Genomic DNA, 15,329 nt, shown 5'->3' with positions numbered 1-15,329 from the left:
CGGTTTTCTGATGTCAGTGTTGTGGATCGAGTGGCCCATGGCGGTGGTGGTGTTATGGTATGGGCAGGCGTCTGTTATGGATGAAGAACACAGGTGCATTTTATTGATGGCATTTTGAATGCACAGAGATACCGTGACGAGATCCTGAGGCCCATTGTTGTGCCATACATCCAAGAACATCACCTCATGTTGCAGCAGGATAATGCACGGCCCCATGTTGCAAGGATCTGTACACAATTCTTGGAAGTTGAAAATGTCCCAGTTCTTGCATGGCCGGCATACTCACCGGACATGTCACCCATTGAGCATGTTTGGGATGCTCTGGACCGGCGTATATGACAGCGTGTACCAGTTCCTGCCAATATCCAGCAACTTCGCACAGCCATTGAAGAGGAGTGGACCAACATTCCACAGGCCACAATTGACAACCTGATCAACTCTATGCGAAGGAGATGTGTTGCACTGCATGAGGCAAATGGTGGTCACACCAGATACTGACTGGTATCCCCCCCCAATAAAACAAAACTGCACCTTTCAGAGTGGCCTTTTATTGTGGACAGTCTAAGGCACACCTGTGCACTAATCATGGTGTCTAATCAGCATCTTGGTATGTCACACCTGTGAGGTGGGATGGATTATCTCAGCAAAGGAGAAGTGCTCACTATCACAGATTTAGACTGGTTTGTGAACAATATTTGAGGGAAATGGTGATATTGTGTATTTGGAAAAAGTTTTAGATGTTTGAGTTCATCTCATACAAAATGGGAGCAAAACCAAAAGTGTTGCGTTTATATTTTTGTTGAGTGTATATACCACTCCTAAGATTAACACAAGAGTAAAGTACTAAGCTAAAGTTCACAACAGTTACACTAACAGTTAACAAACAGAAGTATATAAAAAAAATGAAATGAAAAAATGAAAACAAGGGTCAGAAGCCGCTAACGCAAGCTAACCACTAGCGAAAATGCTAGCCGCTCCTAAGATTTACACAGGACAGGAGTAAAATAATTACTTAAAATTCACAGCAGTTCCACTGAAAAACTAACACAAGTATTAACCAGGTAAAAAGAACCAGCTATAAAAATAACGACGGGCGGGAAGGCAGGATTTGACCTAGCTAATGAAAGCTAAATGCTAGCGAATGCTAACTGGTAGCGAATTACAACAGGACTATAGTTAACGTTCAGAGTAGATACAATTAATAACCAGAAGAGTGCTAAACAGAAATAAAAGAAACATATACAACCGTGTTAAGTTCAGAATAGTGTCACAACAACAAACAATCTGTCGGAAACAAGTTGCCAGATCTTAGAATTTGAGAAATTCTAAGATTTTTCTTAGACAGAAGCTGTTTTTAGCCTTAGGCTAAAATCAATGTTAATATTTGGTACAGTAGCCTTGTTTGCAATTACAGAGGTCAAACGTTTCCTGTAGTTTTTCACCAGGTTTGCACACACTGCAGCAGGGATTTTGGCCCATTCCTCCACACAGATCTTCTCTAGATCAACCAGGTTACTGGGCTGTCGCTGAGATTTGGTCTCATCTGACCACATAACTTTCTCCCATGACTCTTCTGGATCATTCGAATGGTCATGGGCAGACTGGACGTGTGCTGATTTAAGCAGGGGAACTTTCTGTGCCATGCATGATTTTAACCCATGACGTCTTAGTGTATTACCCACAGTAACCTTGGAAACAGTGGTGCCAGCTCTCTTCAGGTCATTGACCAGCTCCTCCCGTGCAGTTCTGGGCTGATTCCTCACCTTTCTTAGGATCACTGATACGCCACGAGGTGGGATCTTGCATGGAGCCCCAGTCAAAAGGAGGTTGACAGTCATGTTTAGCTTCTTCCATTTTCTAATAATTGCTCCAACAGTTGATCGTTTTCACCAAGCTGCTTGGCAATTGCCCCGTAGCCCTTTCCAGCCTGTGGAGGTCTACAGTTTTGTCTCTGGTGTCTTTGGACAGCTGTTTGGTCTTAGCCATGTTAGTAGTTGGAGTCTTTACTGATTGTGTGGGGTGGACAGGTGTCTTTATGCAGCTAACAACCTCAAATAGGTGCTTCTAATTTGGAATAATAAGTGGAGTGGAGGTGGACTTTTTAGAGGCGGACTAACAGGTCTTTGACGGCCAGAATTTCTGCTGATTGGCAGGTGTTGAAATACTTATTTGCAGCAGTAACATGCAAATAAATTATTATAAAATCATACATTGTAATTTCCAGATTTTTTTTTTTTTTTGGATTATGTCTCTTGCTGTGGACATGCACCTAAGATGAAAATTTCAGACCCTAAGTGGGAGAACTTGCAAAATCGCAGGGTGTTCAAATACTTATTTTCCTCACTGTATATTGGGAATAGGTGACTGTGCTTCCCCAGCTGGTTCTAAGTGCATTTTGGCCTTGTGGCAGGTTTCTCTGCCCATGATCTACAGTAGCTCACAGGTGCCTGAGTGTTCAGCATCCCAGTAGCTACATGGTGACTTTGGGGAGATGGGAATGGACCGGTTGTCTGCCTGGATGGTTGCCATCCAGGACCCAAGGCACTTCCGTAGTGTTATGAATGTGGTAAAATGCAACATGAGCGCAAGCTCCCAAACTTGATTTGACGCGTTACTACTATTTGATGTGTATCTACTTCAGATTAATCGCTCAAAGCTGTTATTGTTACATTTGATACCCAAAACTGTCAAATCCAATGAATTTTAACCAAAATAATTGATAGTAAACATGAATATATTAATCCATATGAAAGAAAATAGGCCTTAATATATCGAGAACAGGTAATACCATGATATTTAAATTATAATTATACCATTGCACTTGGTAACAGCCAGGTATCGACTTCCAATGAATGCGTCATGACGTCACTGAGTATTTTGGTTGCGTCCTATGACACCGCTGTTGTGGGCGGTCTCAGGAGACATTTGGCTTGGAGAGTCTCTGGCACTGAGCCATCATGGCCTGGAAAAATAACAACAGCGTCAACTTCAAGTAACCTGGATCTAACTGTCTGTGCTACTTTAGCTGCAAACAGCGCAAAAACAACAACAACAAAAAACAAAACCCTGTAGTTTCTGCATTTCAACTATGCATCTAAGGTGTGTTTGGTGAGTTATTCCAACCTTCAGACTCGCTCGTGGCTATTCGTTCATTTTGCTACAGTTAGCTACATTAGCCGACTAGCCATAAGCTAATAAGATAGCGTTGTGGTTTTTGGGGAGGAGAGTTGGATCGTTTATTACGGGGCTAACAAATGTAGGCTACAATTCCTTGTTTTTAACAATACTAGCAATATAATGTTAGCTAAATGATTACTTTGCCTCTAGCTATCAGTAAACAAGCGCGGAGTTCGGTACTCTCGATGATTATTAACACGTTGTACTATTAGATTTTTAGTACTTCACTCCAGCATATCACTCCTTAATATTCTAACATGCAGTCACCCTTAGCGTTAACTTATTAGTTTGTTTTCTGCTTGTAGAAAACTAAACTTTATTGCCGGTTGAAACGGGACGGCTAAGGGCTAATAAAAAGATAATAAACACGAGCAAATGTAATAGTCCGACTTTTTTATGTTTTGAGTTTGAAGAAAGGTTCGCTGTATGCTCTTTCTCTGACTGTTGGGTTACAGTTCAGTAGCTACACTTTACTTCTTACATAAGTATTTTTCCCTTTTTTATTGTTTTGCACAAGTAACACCAGATCACATTACTTGTATGTGAGAACTTAAATTCGATTCAGATTTTGATGACGAGTTTGTCACGAAGCTCTCTTATTTATATATGGGCAAGTCAAAATGTGTTTTGTTTTTTTTTTTGCTGTCTAAAGCTGGAGTTATAAGTTTCATAACTGCAGTATTTTTGGAAAAAAATTCTGTGTACTCTTCATTAACAACATGCCAACTTTTCTCTAATCCTATAGTGACTGATGAAGAGTGCAGAGTGGTTATCAGAAGTGGGACTCACTTTTCTTGTAATCCCTGCTGTACATTAGAGGTTGTTTCGATTTGTGTATTTCAGATTTGTGCATAAAAATTTCGATGTATCCTGAAAAATCCTGCAAGATATTCATATGTTGCATTACCATTTGTTAAAAAAATTCAAAAAATGTGATGTAAATTAAAAAAGTGTATATATATGTGTGTGTGTAAGTAGATTATTTAACTTTTCTATGTGGTCTAGTAGTCTTACAAAAAGCAGACAAATGAAATTGCAGTATGTGGAAAATCACATTTCTCAAGTATCGTGATATGTACCAAATCAATACCCAAGTATTGTCATATGTTTCATAAAAGTAAGTCCCTTCGGCTGCTCCCTTGTTTTTCACTTGGGGTCGCTACAGCAGATCCACGGTGGATCTGCATGTTTGTTTGGCACAAGTTTTACTCTGGATGCCCTTCCTGACACAACTCCACATTACATGGAGAAATGTGCCAGGGGTGGTGTTTGAGCTGGGAACCTTCCACACTGAAACCAAACGCACTGACCATTTGACCACCGCTTTCTTCTACTGTGATATGTATCATATCCAGAGTTAAGTGTATTGGCCCAGCCATACTAGTCAGATTACAAATATGTTTATTTATCATTGTGATGAGTCTCATTTTACAAGTCTGCATCCAGGAGGAGACGTACAGTTTGGTCATGTACAACATTTGTCTTTTGCTCTCTCTATGATTTGCATTTTGTTTGGCAGTGTACTTACTTTCACAAGTTTTTGTGAAGACAAGGTTTATAATGGTCTTTCTTAAAAAAAAAAAAAAAAAGACTGTCCAAAAAAAGAAAAAGATAGAAACTAGCAATGATATGAAAAGATTACCAAGATTTTTTCATTTTTTGCAACAGATTATCCCTTAGCTGGGTCATCGTCTTTTCCACTGGGTAGCTACGAGCCATGTCCTCACAACAACCTGTCAGCTCAACTTCCAACAGTCCAACCAGCATCTTGGGATCTCCTTTTTCAGTTGTTAGCCCTTCACTCAACTCCCCTGTAGTAACACCCTCTCTTGGATTTGGACCCATCAGCAACAATCAGGTGACAAGATGGAAATATTTATTACATTACACTGCTTACTTATTATTTACAGTATTAACAAACAGGGCTATAGAGGTGAGCAAAGCACAGATCAATCAGTTAATCATTTGCCATTATGTAGTATCAGGGATTTTATGCAACTTCATCACTACACTTCAAAAAAGAAGGGAAGAAAAAAACACATTTCTAGGATATATAACAGAAAAAATGTAGACTTTGGCAATATTGAGTGGAAGGATATCTGCCTTATGTCAAGTTTGTCACACAGCTGCATATTTTAATATTTTGCTTCGCTGGGTTTTAATTGTCAGGTTACTCATCTGTCACATTAAGAGAAAATATTGCTGTCACTATATTTAGTGTCAGTTGTTTGGATTTGGTATGCAACAAGAGTATGTTTTCATTTTGAATCACACTGTATATCCAGATCAGCTCCTCAGCACCCATCTCAGGGATGCATTCGATCAGCAGCTCAGAAGATATCAAACCTCCATTTGGCTTCAGCCCCCTGTCAGCTCACAGTCCTGGAATAATGCTGTCTCAGAAACGCCTGTGTGTCATTTGTGGAGACCGCTCTTCTGGTGAGTGAGCGCATGATGAGCAAGTTGTGTGTTATGTGTTGTCATATTTTACTAAGTTGAATCTAACTGGATGGAAAGTGTTTGTTATAAAAAAAAGCACATTCAAATAGTTAGCCTTCACTGTTGGTCACCATTTGTCATCTCCTGATTCGTAGCTGCCTTTTTATTTCCATTTGTGTAATTTCTAGGTAAGCACTATGGAGTCTACAGCTGTGAGGGTTGCAAAGGTTTTTTTAAACGAACAGTACGCAAAGACCTGAGTTACACATGCAGAGATAACAAAGAGTGCCTGGTGGACAAACGCCAGCGTAACCGCTGCCAGTATTGCCGCTACCAGAAGTGCCTGGCCATGGGCATGAAGAGGGAAGGTAAGAACCAAAAATGGAGCTGTTGACATTTTAAGATGTTTAATTCATATTGACATGCTGCAGCATTTGTTATGCTAAGTTGAACTGAAATTTGTTTATATTGTTTTTTTCTTCCCTCTTTTAAGACTATATCAGATTTTCCAAGGGCAATATCGATATAGGCCTGAAACCCTGAGAAGAGTCAGAACCTTTTACGGAATAACTGTTTTGCTAATACTGAAAGTGTATCAGTTTGCTTGCTTTTCCCTGCATTTTCAATGTCCTGCATTTTACTGTTCTCGTTTTTTTTTTTTACCAACTGTTGTCTTTGGTTGGTGCAGCGGTCCAGGACGAACGTCAGAGGAATAGAGAGCGCGAAGGAGAGCTGGAGTTCAGTGTCGGAGTGAATGAAGAGATGCCTGTGGAGAAGATCTTGGAAGCGGAGACTGCTGTGGAACGAAAGACTGAGCTTCACTCTGATGGAAGCTCTGCTGCCATTTCTGTGAGTGTTTTGAACATGGAAGCCAAGAGATTTATTTAACAGATGGTCAGTATTTGTCTTTGCATCATAATAAGTTTGTTAAGCTTAATTTAAAAACATGCATTCATACACAGAGGTACCATTATTTAATGGAAGAATCCCTTTTAAGTAATTGTCTTTTTCTGGTTTCAGCCGCAAGATGCTGTAACCAACATCTTTCAGACCGCAGATAAGCAGCTGTTTGCTTTGGTGGAATGGGCAAAAAGAATCCCCCATTTCTCTGAACTGCCGCTAGATGACCAGGTGATCCTTCTGCGTGCAGGTATGATCAACCACAAAAACTAGCGCATATCAGATGTGATGTCTGTGTTGTGTGGGCCGCTGAAGAGGAGGTACTGCTGGCCCACCACCACCAGAGGGCGCCCTGCCTGGAGTGCGGGCTCCAGGCACCGGAGGGCGCTGCCGCCTCACAGGAGCAGCCAGGGTGACAGCTGTCACCCATCACCTGAGACAGCTGATATCAATCAACAGGGAGGTATATCAGCAGGACGGCATCTCCACCTCATTGCCGAGATATCGCTCTACTAAGGAGGTAACGTACTCAGCCGATTGTGTTCTTGACGATAATACTTTGTTGCTTGTGTGTTGGATAGCAGATAGTGAGTAGTACAGCGGGAGATTGTATTGGACTTCTTGGATAAGTACTCACACTCCTGCACTCACCAGTATTTTCCTGACAAGAGGTGGAGGTGGTGTTTCCACCCTGTGTGTTGCTGGGTGCAGCCGCACCCACACCTGACTGTTTCTGTTCCTTGCCAGCAGTACCGGATCCGACGAGCGGAGGCAGTGGCCACCTGGGGTTCGGGACTTGGCGGCTTCAGTATCCCCGGGGTTCGGTGGCAGAGGAAATCGGGTGGTTCCGGTTCGACTCGGACAGACGTCTCCTATCGTCGAGCCTGCCCACACGACACCATTGGAATTCGGTTACTGCTGTATTTGTAATCTGTTGTGTTTGTTGTGTGATTTCACAACAGTAAAACTTTGTGATTTGACTTTCTCCATTGTCCGTTCATTTGCGCCCCCTGTTGTGGGTCCATGTTCCTACACTTTCCCAACAGTCTGGAGGATACTCCAATGCTGATGACCAAAAATGTCCATTAGTTACTGTATTTTCCAGACTGTAAGTTACATTTTTCCCCACTTTTTTTTGGCTGGTCTTGTGACTTTTATTTCGAACAGACTTGCAAATGCAAAAAAAACAAAACTATGTTATCATGTATGGCATCAACATGGCAATGCACAAGTGACAAGCTACTCCTGCATACTGATCTAAATTAGTTACTGTGATTCACACTCCAGAGCAGAAGTAAGGATGTTCCTGGGTAAAAATGACAATGGGCCGTAGGCCCACTCATCGTACAAACAATGGCCCTTTTCCAGCAATGCATGGGCCAAAAATGTGTGTGCTGCCAGGCTCGATGCTTGTAAATATCAAATGATTGCAATATTTATGTATTTTATTGTTTTGACATATTCATGATTTTAAAAAATAATATGGATTTCTATATTTGAAGATTTTAAAATATGGTATGTTGATTTATTAACCGATATCTCCCCCCCCCCCCCCCCCCAAAAAAAAAACATGACACAAAAGAAAGATTTCCCAGAACATTTATTTTGCATAGTTTTTTATGAGTCCTCACCAAGATAACATGACAGTGCAGTTTGAAATTAAATTTGTTTTGTTGACACAGTGATTCATATTTCAAAAGGGTGGCATGGGCTAATGGAATGTCAGTGCCTGAAGTAATGGTCCATTTTCTCCTTATGGTAGGGGCCTATGCAAAATGGAATAAACATAATTTAAGATTTGTTTAAAAAAGTGACTTTCACCTCCACTTCATCCCTGTGTATCCTGTGAAAACACATTCTTTATATTTTGTTTTAAACTGTTGAATGTTTGGACACTGCTTTAACTCCTCACCCACACTGTTCCACAGTCTCACCCCACAAAATGAAATGCAGAATCTTTTCTTGTTTGTATGGATTGTATTAATTTTTGAAGTTGTTTTTGCCCTCATATCCCCCTCTTGATCCCTGAATTTTTTTTTTTTTTTTTTTTTGGCACAAGGTTATTTTTTGCTTTGTACAAGATCTGCGCTGTTTGGAATTATACTATGTCTGTTAATTTTAATAGTTTTCGCTTTAAGAAGAGTTAGTGAGTATGGTCTAGATAGCCAACATTATGAATTCCCTTTATTGAAGAATAGTTAGTGATTTTATTGAACTCATGTAGTTATTGCCCCAGATCTCTACACAGTAATTGAAATCCGGTAAGGCCGGGTTTGACAAAAACTACAGATTTTATTTATTTTTGTTTAGGTCCAGAGATCAAGGATCTAGTGACCAATTTAAAATGTTGTTGACAGAGAAAACCTGTAAAGCCTACTTTTAGTACACAGAAAATTCACAAGGGGTATCGATAAGGGAATCGATAAGGAATCAGATCGATAAGCGGAATCGATAATGGCATCGATAGATTAAAATCTTATCAATACCCATCCCTAGTCCTGCATGTTTTCTAAGTCTCCCTGTTCCATTCCCAGGTAGTTAATTCTGTCAGGTGTGTTCAGCCAGTCGAGAGCTGGAAAACACCAGTTTTTAAAAAATCAGGTGTGACTTGAGTAGGTAGATGTGGAAAACATGCAGGGTAGGTACCCTCCAGGAACAGGGTTGGTGACCCCTGCCCTAAGCACACAGCCAAAATATCAAAGGAATGGCTTCAGGACAACTGAATGTCCTTGAGTGGTCCAGCCAGAGCCCAGACCTGTATCTGATTGAACACCTCTGGAGAGATCTGAAAATAGCTGTGCTCCATCCAACCTGATGATGATGCAAAGAGGAATGGGCAAAACTGCCCAAAGATAGGTGCACCAAGCTTGTGGCATCGTATTCAAGAAGACTTGAGGCTGTAATTGCTGCTAAAGGTACATCAACAAAGTACTGAACGAAGGGGATGAACATGGGATTTCTTAGTTTTTATTTTTAATAAGTTTGCCAAAAAAACCCACTCCTTTTTTTTCATGCTTTCATGGATGGTGAGAGTAGAATTTTTTAGAGGAAGAAAATTAATTTACTCCATTTTGGAATAAGGCTGTAACACAAAATGTGGAAAAAGTTAAACACTGTAAATACTTTCCGGATGCACTGTACATTATGATGACCTCTTTGACCGTCAACGGGTTTGTTGTCAAAAACCTTTGACCCTTGACAGTGCCTTAATATCTGTGTCATATATACCATATACAGACACACAGTAAATTTATACAGTAGTTGAAATTATAATGGCGATAACATTTTTCAGATCACGATGGCTTACAGGTGTTTACTTTCTTGTATCAGGGTGGAATGAGCTGCTAATCGCCTCGTTTTCCCATCGCTCCATTGCTTTGAAGGACAGTGTTCTCCTAGCTTCTGAGCTGCAGCATGACAGTGCACACACCGGAGTTGCTGCCATTTTTGACAGGTACATTGAGGCAGCCAGCACTAAGATAATGTGTGTTCAGGTCTGACCACTTGTATCTAATATTTTCTGACTAATTTAATACAGGGAGCGTGTGCATAGTGCAGAAGTTGGTGCTATATTTGACAGGTAACATTTTTCTGTAAACTGACTTTTGCACTTTGAAGCTATAGCTATAGTGTTTGGTACAGATGTTCTCATGCAAATTTTTTATTTATTTTTTTATTTCAGGGTTCTTACTGAGCTTGTCAATAAAATGAGAGACATGCAAATGGATAAGACAGAGCTCGGCTGCTTACGAGCTATTGTCCTGTTCAACCCAGGTACTTAAATTTTTTTGTAAGAAAACAAGAATCTATGTAATGGATGCAGCTAACATTAATTCTGACCACAGCAGTGTCAGAATTATTACAGCAGCCATTTTCTGCTGATACATTTTATGTAAAAAAATCTGAAATTAAAAACAAAAATCTTCATTGTGATTTCAATCACATAAAAATATAAAACAATGGCTTGAATAAGCATTACCGTTTATGCAAGCCATTTTTTATTTTTTTTTTATAAAACAATGGCTTTAAATACAGCAAGTAAACAAAAGGTGCCCTAAATCAGGGTTTCCTAATCCTTGTCCTGGGGACCCAAAGTAGTGTTCAACATTTTCCATTTCCCCCTACTCTTACTACACATAATGAGCTAAATCAGGTGTGTTTCATTACTCAGTCAGCTGTTGATTGGCTAAACACACCAGACTGAGCTGATATGGTCAGAATAGATCTGAGACAAAAGGAAAACATATTGTAATTTGGGTCCCCTGCTGCTAGATGTTGCTCCATTTTCAGGATGCAAAACCCCTTTCACACCGTGACGATTTAACCAGCGTATGCCAATTGTATTAAATACGCTGGTGTACATCTAATAAGTTATAGGTAAGTTAAGCACATGTTGAAGCACGCTGGTCTATGTCGTAATACAGTGAGTTCAACGAACGATTTTGGGTATACGCAATATTTTTGACACATGCCAGCGTATGACTCATACGTCCTGCATATGCGGGCTATAACTTGTAGCTAAGTTATGCGATTGTTAACACACGATTCTTGTAAGTTATAAGTCGAAATACGTCTACTGATGCTGTCAGTTGATTGGCTGAACAACTGAAAAGCTGCAGTTTTATGCAAACAGTTCAGACTGTTTCAAATATTAAAATCATTCATACACTGAGTAAATATAAAGTCTTAATCTTACCCATTCGTTTCAATCAGATTCATCATCACAGCCTGACAAAAAGTTATCCACATAAAGTGTCCTGATTTTGGAAAACGATGTCTGAAAATACTTGAATTCCTTGTCGTGGCTGAAGAAACGCAGCATTTTAAAAGGAGTCCCTCTGTGTTTGTAAAATTAAATTATTTTAAAAGTTGAAAGACTCACAGTGCCTCATTCATTCATGTCAGCTTTTACCACAGACCTCAGTCTACTCTTCAACATTTTGTACGCAGTGAAAATAAATCCAGGAAGGACCGGTTGCTGGAAACGGGGCTATCAGCATACGCTGGCTACATCATCAAGGTGTGACAGGGGCCTAAACAAAGCTGCTCTACTTAGCCACCCTTTCCACTAGTGTGCCTCAGTTGAGAGAGTTGCGACATGACGAGTGGACAAAAATCGGTCACGTGACTCATGGCGCCATCTTGTTAAAAATAGCGTTCACTGTTAATCTATCTGAATGTAAATCCAGCTATTTATTTATTCGCTGAAAATGCCAGGTTGCTGTGCATTTGGAGGTACAAATAGACACTGCAAGGGCTTCAAGATGTACAGATTCCCTTCAGATCCGAACATTAGAAACATTTGGCAAAATAAAATCAGCTGTATGGGATGGAAGCCACTTCATCGTCAAAGCTTTGAGAGGTAAATTTATCGTTCAGTCCCATGTACAGTAAAACCTGCCTAAAACGTCATCGTATAAACCAGATATTTGCAGTCACCACTCAAAAAATTCCCAAAGGTTTTGTATTGTTTTCCATGTAATAAACACCGTATATAATGGATATTGTACAACAGATTTTCACTCACATCGGATAAAACGTCCTGTCCGATCGCAGCGTATTTCCATTAAATGCCTCGCATGTGGGACTGGACTCATTTCCGTGATCAAAAGCCCGACTGTTTATTTTTTTCACACTGTATTCAGACTCGGAGCCGCAGCCTGACCTGCAGCTGTTAAATCAGACACAGCAGAAGGCTGTGATCTGACACTTTGCTGTTTTCACTGCTTTGTCTGCCATCATATTATCATAGTTTTTTTTTTTGCAGTGTGCACGCTGATTACATTTTGATAATGGATCAAATGCATTTGGCAGAAAAACATTTTTCAGAGGAAATTTTAACCCGGTCATTAAAGCTAAGGTAAGTAACTCTGTTCAGAAACACTTTTTGTTAAATTTTGTTAAATCTTGTGGCGTGATCTAATTGCCAACACGATGTGCAGCTCGTCAAGTGGAGTAAAGAAGTGAACAGAGCGAGTGGTGACGTCAGCGGATCGCATCAGAGCGCAGCTCCTCTGAGCGATTATGACAAGAAGTTAAATCTGTTATGAACATACTTTAACAGCTGCAGACAAGAAGGAAAGCACACACAACTGTTTTATCAAGCCATGACAATGTAAACATGACAAATTACATTTTTAGACAGCTCAAAATGCTTTCTGCAGCTTGTTCGGCGCGCGCAAATGGCTGAAGCTGGAGCGTTCCCCTCTCTCTCTACATGATCACAACAGCAATTTTGCAGAGAAAATGATTAATCCGACACAAAATAATTATTTTATATACACAGCGTCCAGCGCAGAGCGCGTGGCAGCCGGTACAACAGCAAAGAACAGCGTCCAGCTGTGATCACAGCTGGTGGGATCATCACAACTACTGCGTGAATCAAAGACATGCTCGTGTCAGGGAGCCTTTAGTCGGCTATCCTCTGCCCCGCTGAGTCCCACAGTCAGATGCGCGTTCAAGTTGTGGGGGCATGGCTTTGGATGGAGCACTGATAGGGGAGGGGTGGAGCCTAGAGGAGGTGCTGCTTTCAAATCTTCCGAGCTCTCTTGCTAGCTCTCCAGGACTATCAGCTCTAGCTTTAAATGAGGCATACGTTCTGATTTAGGATTCTCCTTTGATTTTTGGCGCCTCCCGACTGTAACTAATCCGTTACATACATATTGCTCACATCGGATCGCATTGTATTTCCATTAAAAACCCGGGGCAGTCTGGACGTGCAGAGGTACAAATTAAAATTCAGCTCTGACACTCGCTGATTTGAGGAAAGTGGGACCGGAGTCATTTCCCTGATTAATAGCCCAGCCGTGTTTTTTTTTTTTTTAACCGTGTTCAGACAGAGACCTGAAGCCTGATGTGCACCTGTTAAATCAGACACAAAAGGCTGTGATTTGGCACTTTTCTACTTTCAGTCCTTAGTCTGCCATCATATTATAATAGTTTTTACAGTGCGCAAGCTGATAAATGGATCAGAAAAGTCCACACATTTACAGTACAAAGTCGGTAAAAGAGGAAATTGTAGAGCTTACCTTTGATTTGGAGGTGGTGATTGTAGAAAAAAAAAGCTTGAGGGTCAAATTAGTCCAGAATAAAACATAATCCAGAGGTGGAGATCTTTAAAACTGTCACGCATGTCATTGCATGACACGGAATTACAGAGCTGCAGCTGCATAAATCAGGCTTTAAATTAATTAAATAAATCATCATAAATGGTAAATTTCAGAGCTTAACTATTTTTATATTTATTTTTTTATAGTACCTGTACCTGGATGTGTTCCTGTATGTGGTTAAATGATATTAAAGTTGAAAACATTAAAGGTTCATTTAGTAATTCAGCGCAGTTGGACCCGAAATGGCGCCATGTTCTGAGTTGACGCCACTCTCTCAATAAAGGCACACTACCTTTCACCCCCCCCCCCCCCCCCCCTTCCTTTTAAGCAGAGGGAACAGCAGTTGGAGCCTTTTTTACATATCTAACAACTTGTTATATGTTGTAAAAGCTAGCTGTATGTGGTCTACAGTTCTACTGTGTTGTTGGTCAGACATTTTTAGCCTCTAGATGTGATTTATTTTATTTGACATTTCTGGAAAGTGAGTATTACTGTTTCGTACAGAGGGGTGATGATTTCACAGGATGGGTCTTATGCACAAAATGTGCATGCCAGATGAAAAATGTAAATGGGACAGAATAGCGCAGAGCACAGGGGGCCATCAAGACACAAAATCTTACATGAAAGATGTAGTTGTTGGTTGCCATATTAATGTGCAGAATGTAATTTAGGACACTTTTAATGTACATTAAGTTTAAGATAATTTAATGCCTCCATAAACAAGTTTTGTGGAGTATTGTGCGAGTTAGCTCACAGATTTGTAGTGCACGTTATGTAGCGGAATATTTAAAATTATAAATGAGCCTGTGTTCCTTATTATTGTGACTTTATGTCATTAAAAAGTATCTTGTAATTTGCTAAAAATATAACTTTTGAGATACGGTGCCACTTATTTAGGCAGCCACTAACTTTCTTTTCTTTTCTTCACCTCCCACCCCCACACTCCTGTAGATGCTAAAGGGCTCTCCAACACCAGTGAGGTGGAGCTCCTCAGAGAGAAGGTCTATGCATCGTTGGAAGCCTACTGCAAACAGAGATACCCGGAGCAGCAAGGAAGGTAACTTTCCTAAAACAGCAGTCCAGCTCTAGCTCATAGCGTCTGTGATACTTTTATACCATCTGTATCCAATGAGCGCTTTAATCTTATCTCCAAACAGGTTTGCCAAGCTCCTGCTTCGGCTGCCAGCACTGCGTTCCATTGGCTTGAAGTGCTTGGAGCATCTCTTCTTCTTCAAGCTGATTGGTGACACGCCTATTGACACTTTCCTTATGGAAATGCTTGAAGCCCCCCACCAGTTGTCTTAGATAGGAAATGCGTATTGTGGTTGCGTTTAGGTAGCTGGAGTGGGACTGGAGTGGCACTTTAAGTTCTTTGAAGATTTGTCAGTTTGTCTCACTGCTGTCTGGGTGTCACTGCTTTGGTGCATCACAGATTTGCCGTTTAAACCAAACCCGAGTCTACACCAGCTGGTGCTACAACCCCTGGCAGAAATTATGGAATCACCGGCCTCAGAGGATGTTCATTCAGTTGTTTAATTTTGTAGAAAAAAAGCAGATCACAGACATGACACAAAACTAAAGTAATTTCAAATGGCAACTTTCTGGCTTTAAGAAACACTATAAGAAATCAGGAAAAATAATTGTGGCAGTCAGTAACGGTTACTTTTTAGACCAAGCAGAGGGAAAAAAATATGGACTCACTCA

At 40.5% G+C, this 15,329-nt stretch overlaps 1 protein-coding gene across 4 annotated transcripts; it reads left to right on the top strand.

The window, feature by feature from the left end:
• The first annotated feature begins 2,893 nt into the window (after nt 1-2,893).
• On the top strand, nt 2,894-14,938 carry rxrbb (retinoid x receptor, beta b). 4 transcript variants are annotated; one of them, XM_034175033.1, is made up of 11 exons: nt 2,894-3,099; nt 4,846-5,035; nt 5,463-5,616; nt 5,805-5,984; nt 6,284-6,465; nt 6,637-6,766; nt 9,847-9,970; nt 10,055-10,096; nt 10,199-10,290; nt 14,577-14,682; nt 14,783-14,938. In XM_034175033.1, the coding sequence occupies exons 2-11, from the start codon at nt 4,895-4,897 to the stop codon at nt 14,928-14,930; spliced, it is 1,299 nt and encodes a 432-aa protein (XP_034030924.1). In that variant the 5' UTR covers nt 2,894-3,099; nt 4,846-4,894; the 3' UTR covers nt 14,931-14,938. The 4 variants fall into 4 exon arrangements, with proteins under 4 accessions (XP_034030924.1, XP_034030926.1, XP_034030923.1 ...); XM_034175035.1 differs by having other exon boundaries at nt 2,895-3,108; nt 6,296-6,465; XM_034175032.1 differs by having other exon boundaries at nt 2,895-3,108.
• Nucleotides 14,939-15,329: the final 391 nt, after the last annotated feature.

Source organism: Thalassophryne amazonica, chromosome 7 (assembly GCF_902500255.1).
Source record: "Thalassophryne amazonica chromosome 7, fThaAma1.1, whole genome shotgun sequence".
Taxonomy (NCBI): Eukaryota; Metazoa; Chordata; class Actinopteri; order Batrachoidiformes; family Batrachoididae; genus Thalassophryne; species Thalassophryne amazonica.
This window is presented reverse-complemented; position numbering and strand designations above follow the sequence as displayed.

What these genes read in the sequence shown, in the direction of transcription:
- rxrbb (XM_034175033.1), top strand. Translation starts at nt 4,895, where the DNA reads ATGTCCTCACAACAACCTGTCAGCTCAACTTCCAACAGTCCAACCAGC. An exon ending in GAAGCTCTGCTGCCATTTCT is followed by an intron (nt 6,466 to 6,636) that starts GTGAGTGTTTTG and finishes TTCTGGTTTCAG; the next exon opens with CCGCAAGATGCTGTAACCAA. An exon ending in GTTGGTGCTATATTTGACAG is followed by an intron (nt 10,097 to 10,198) that starts GTAACATTTTTC and finishes TTTTTATTTCAG; the next exon opens with GGTTCTTACTGAGCTTGTCA.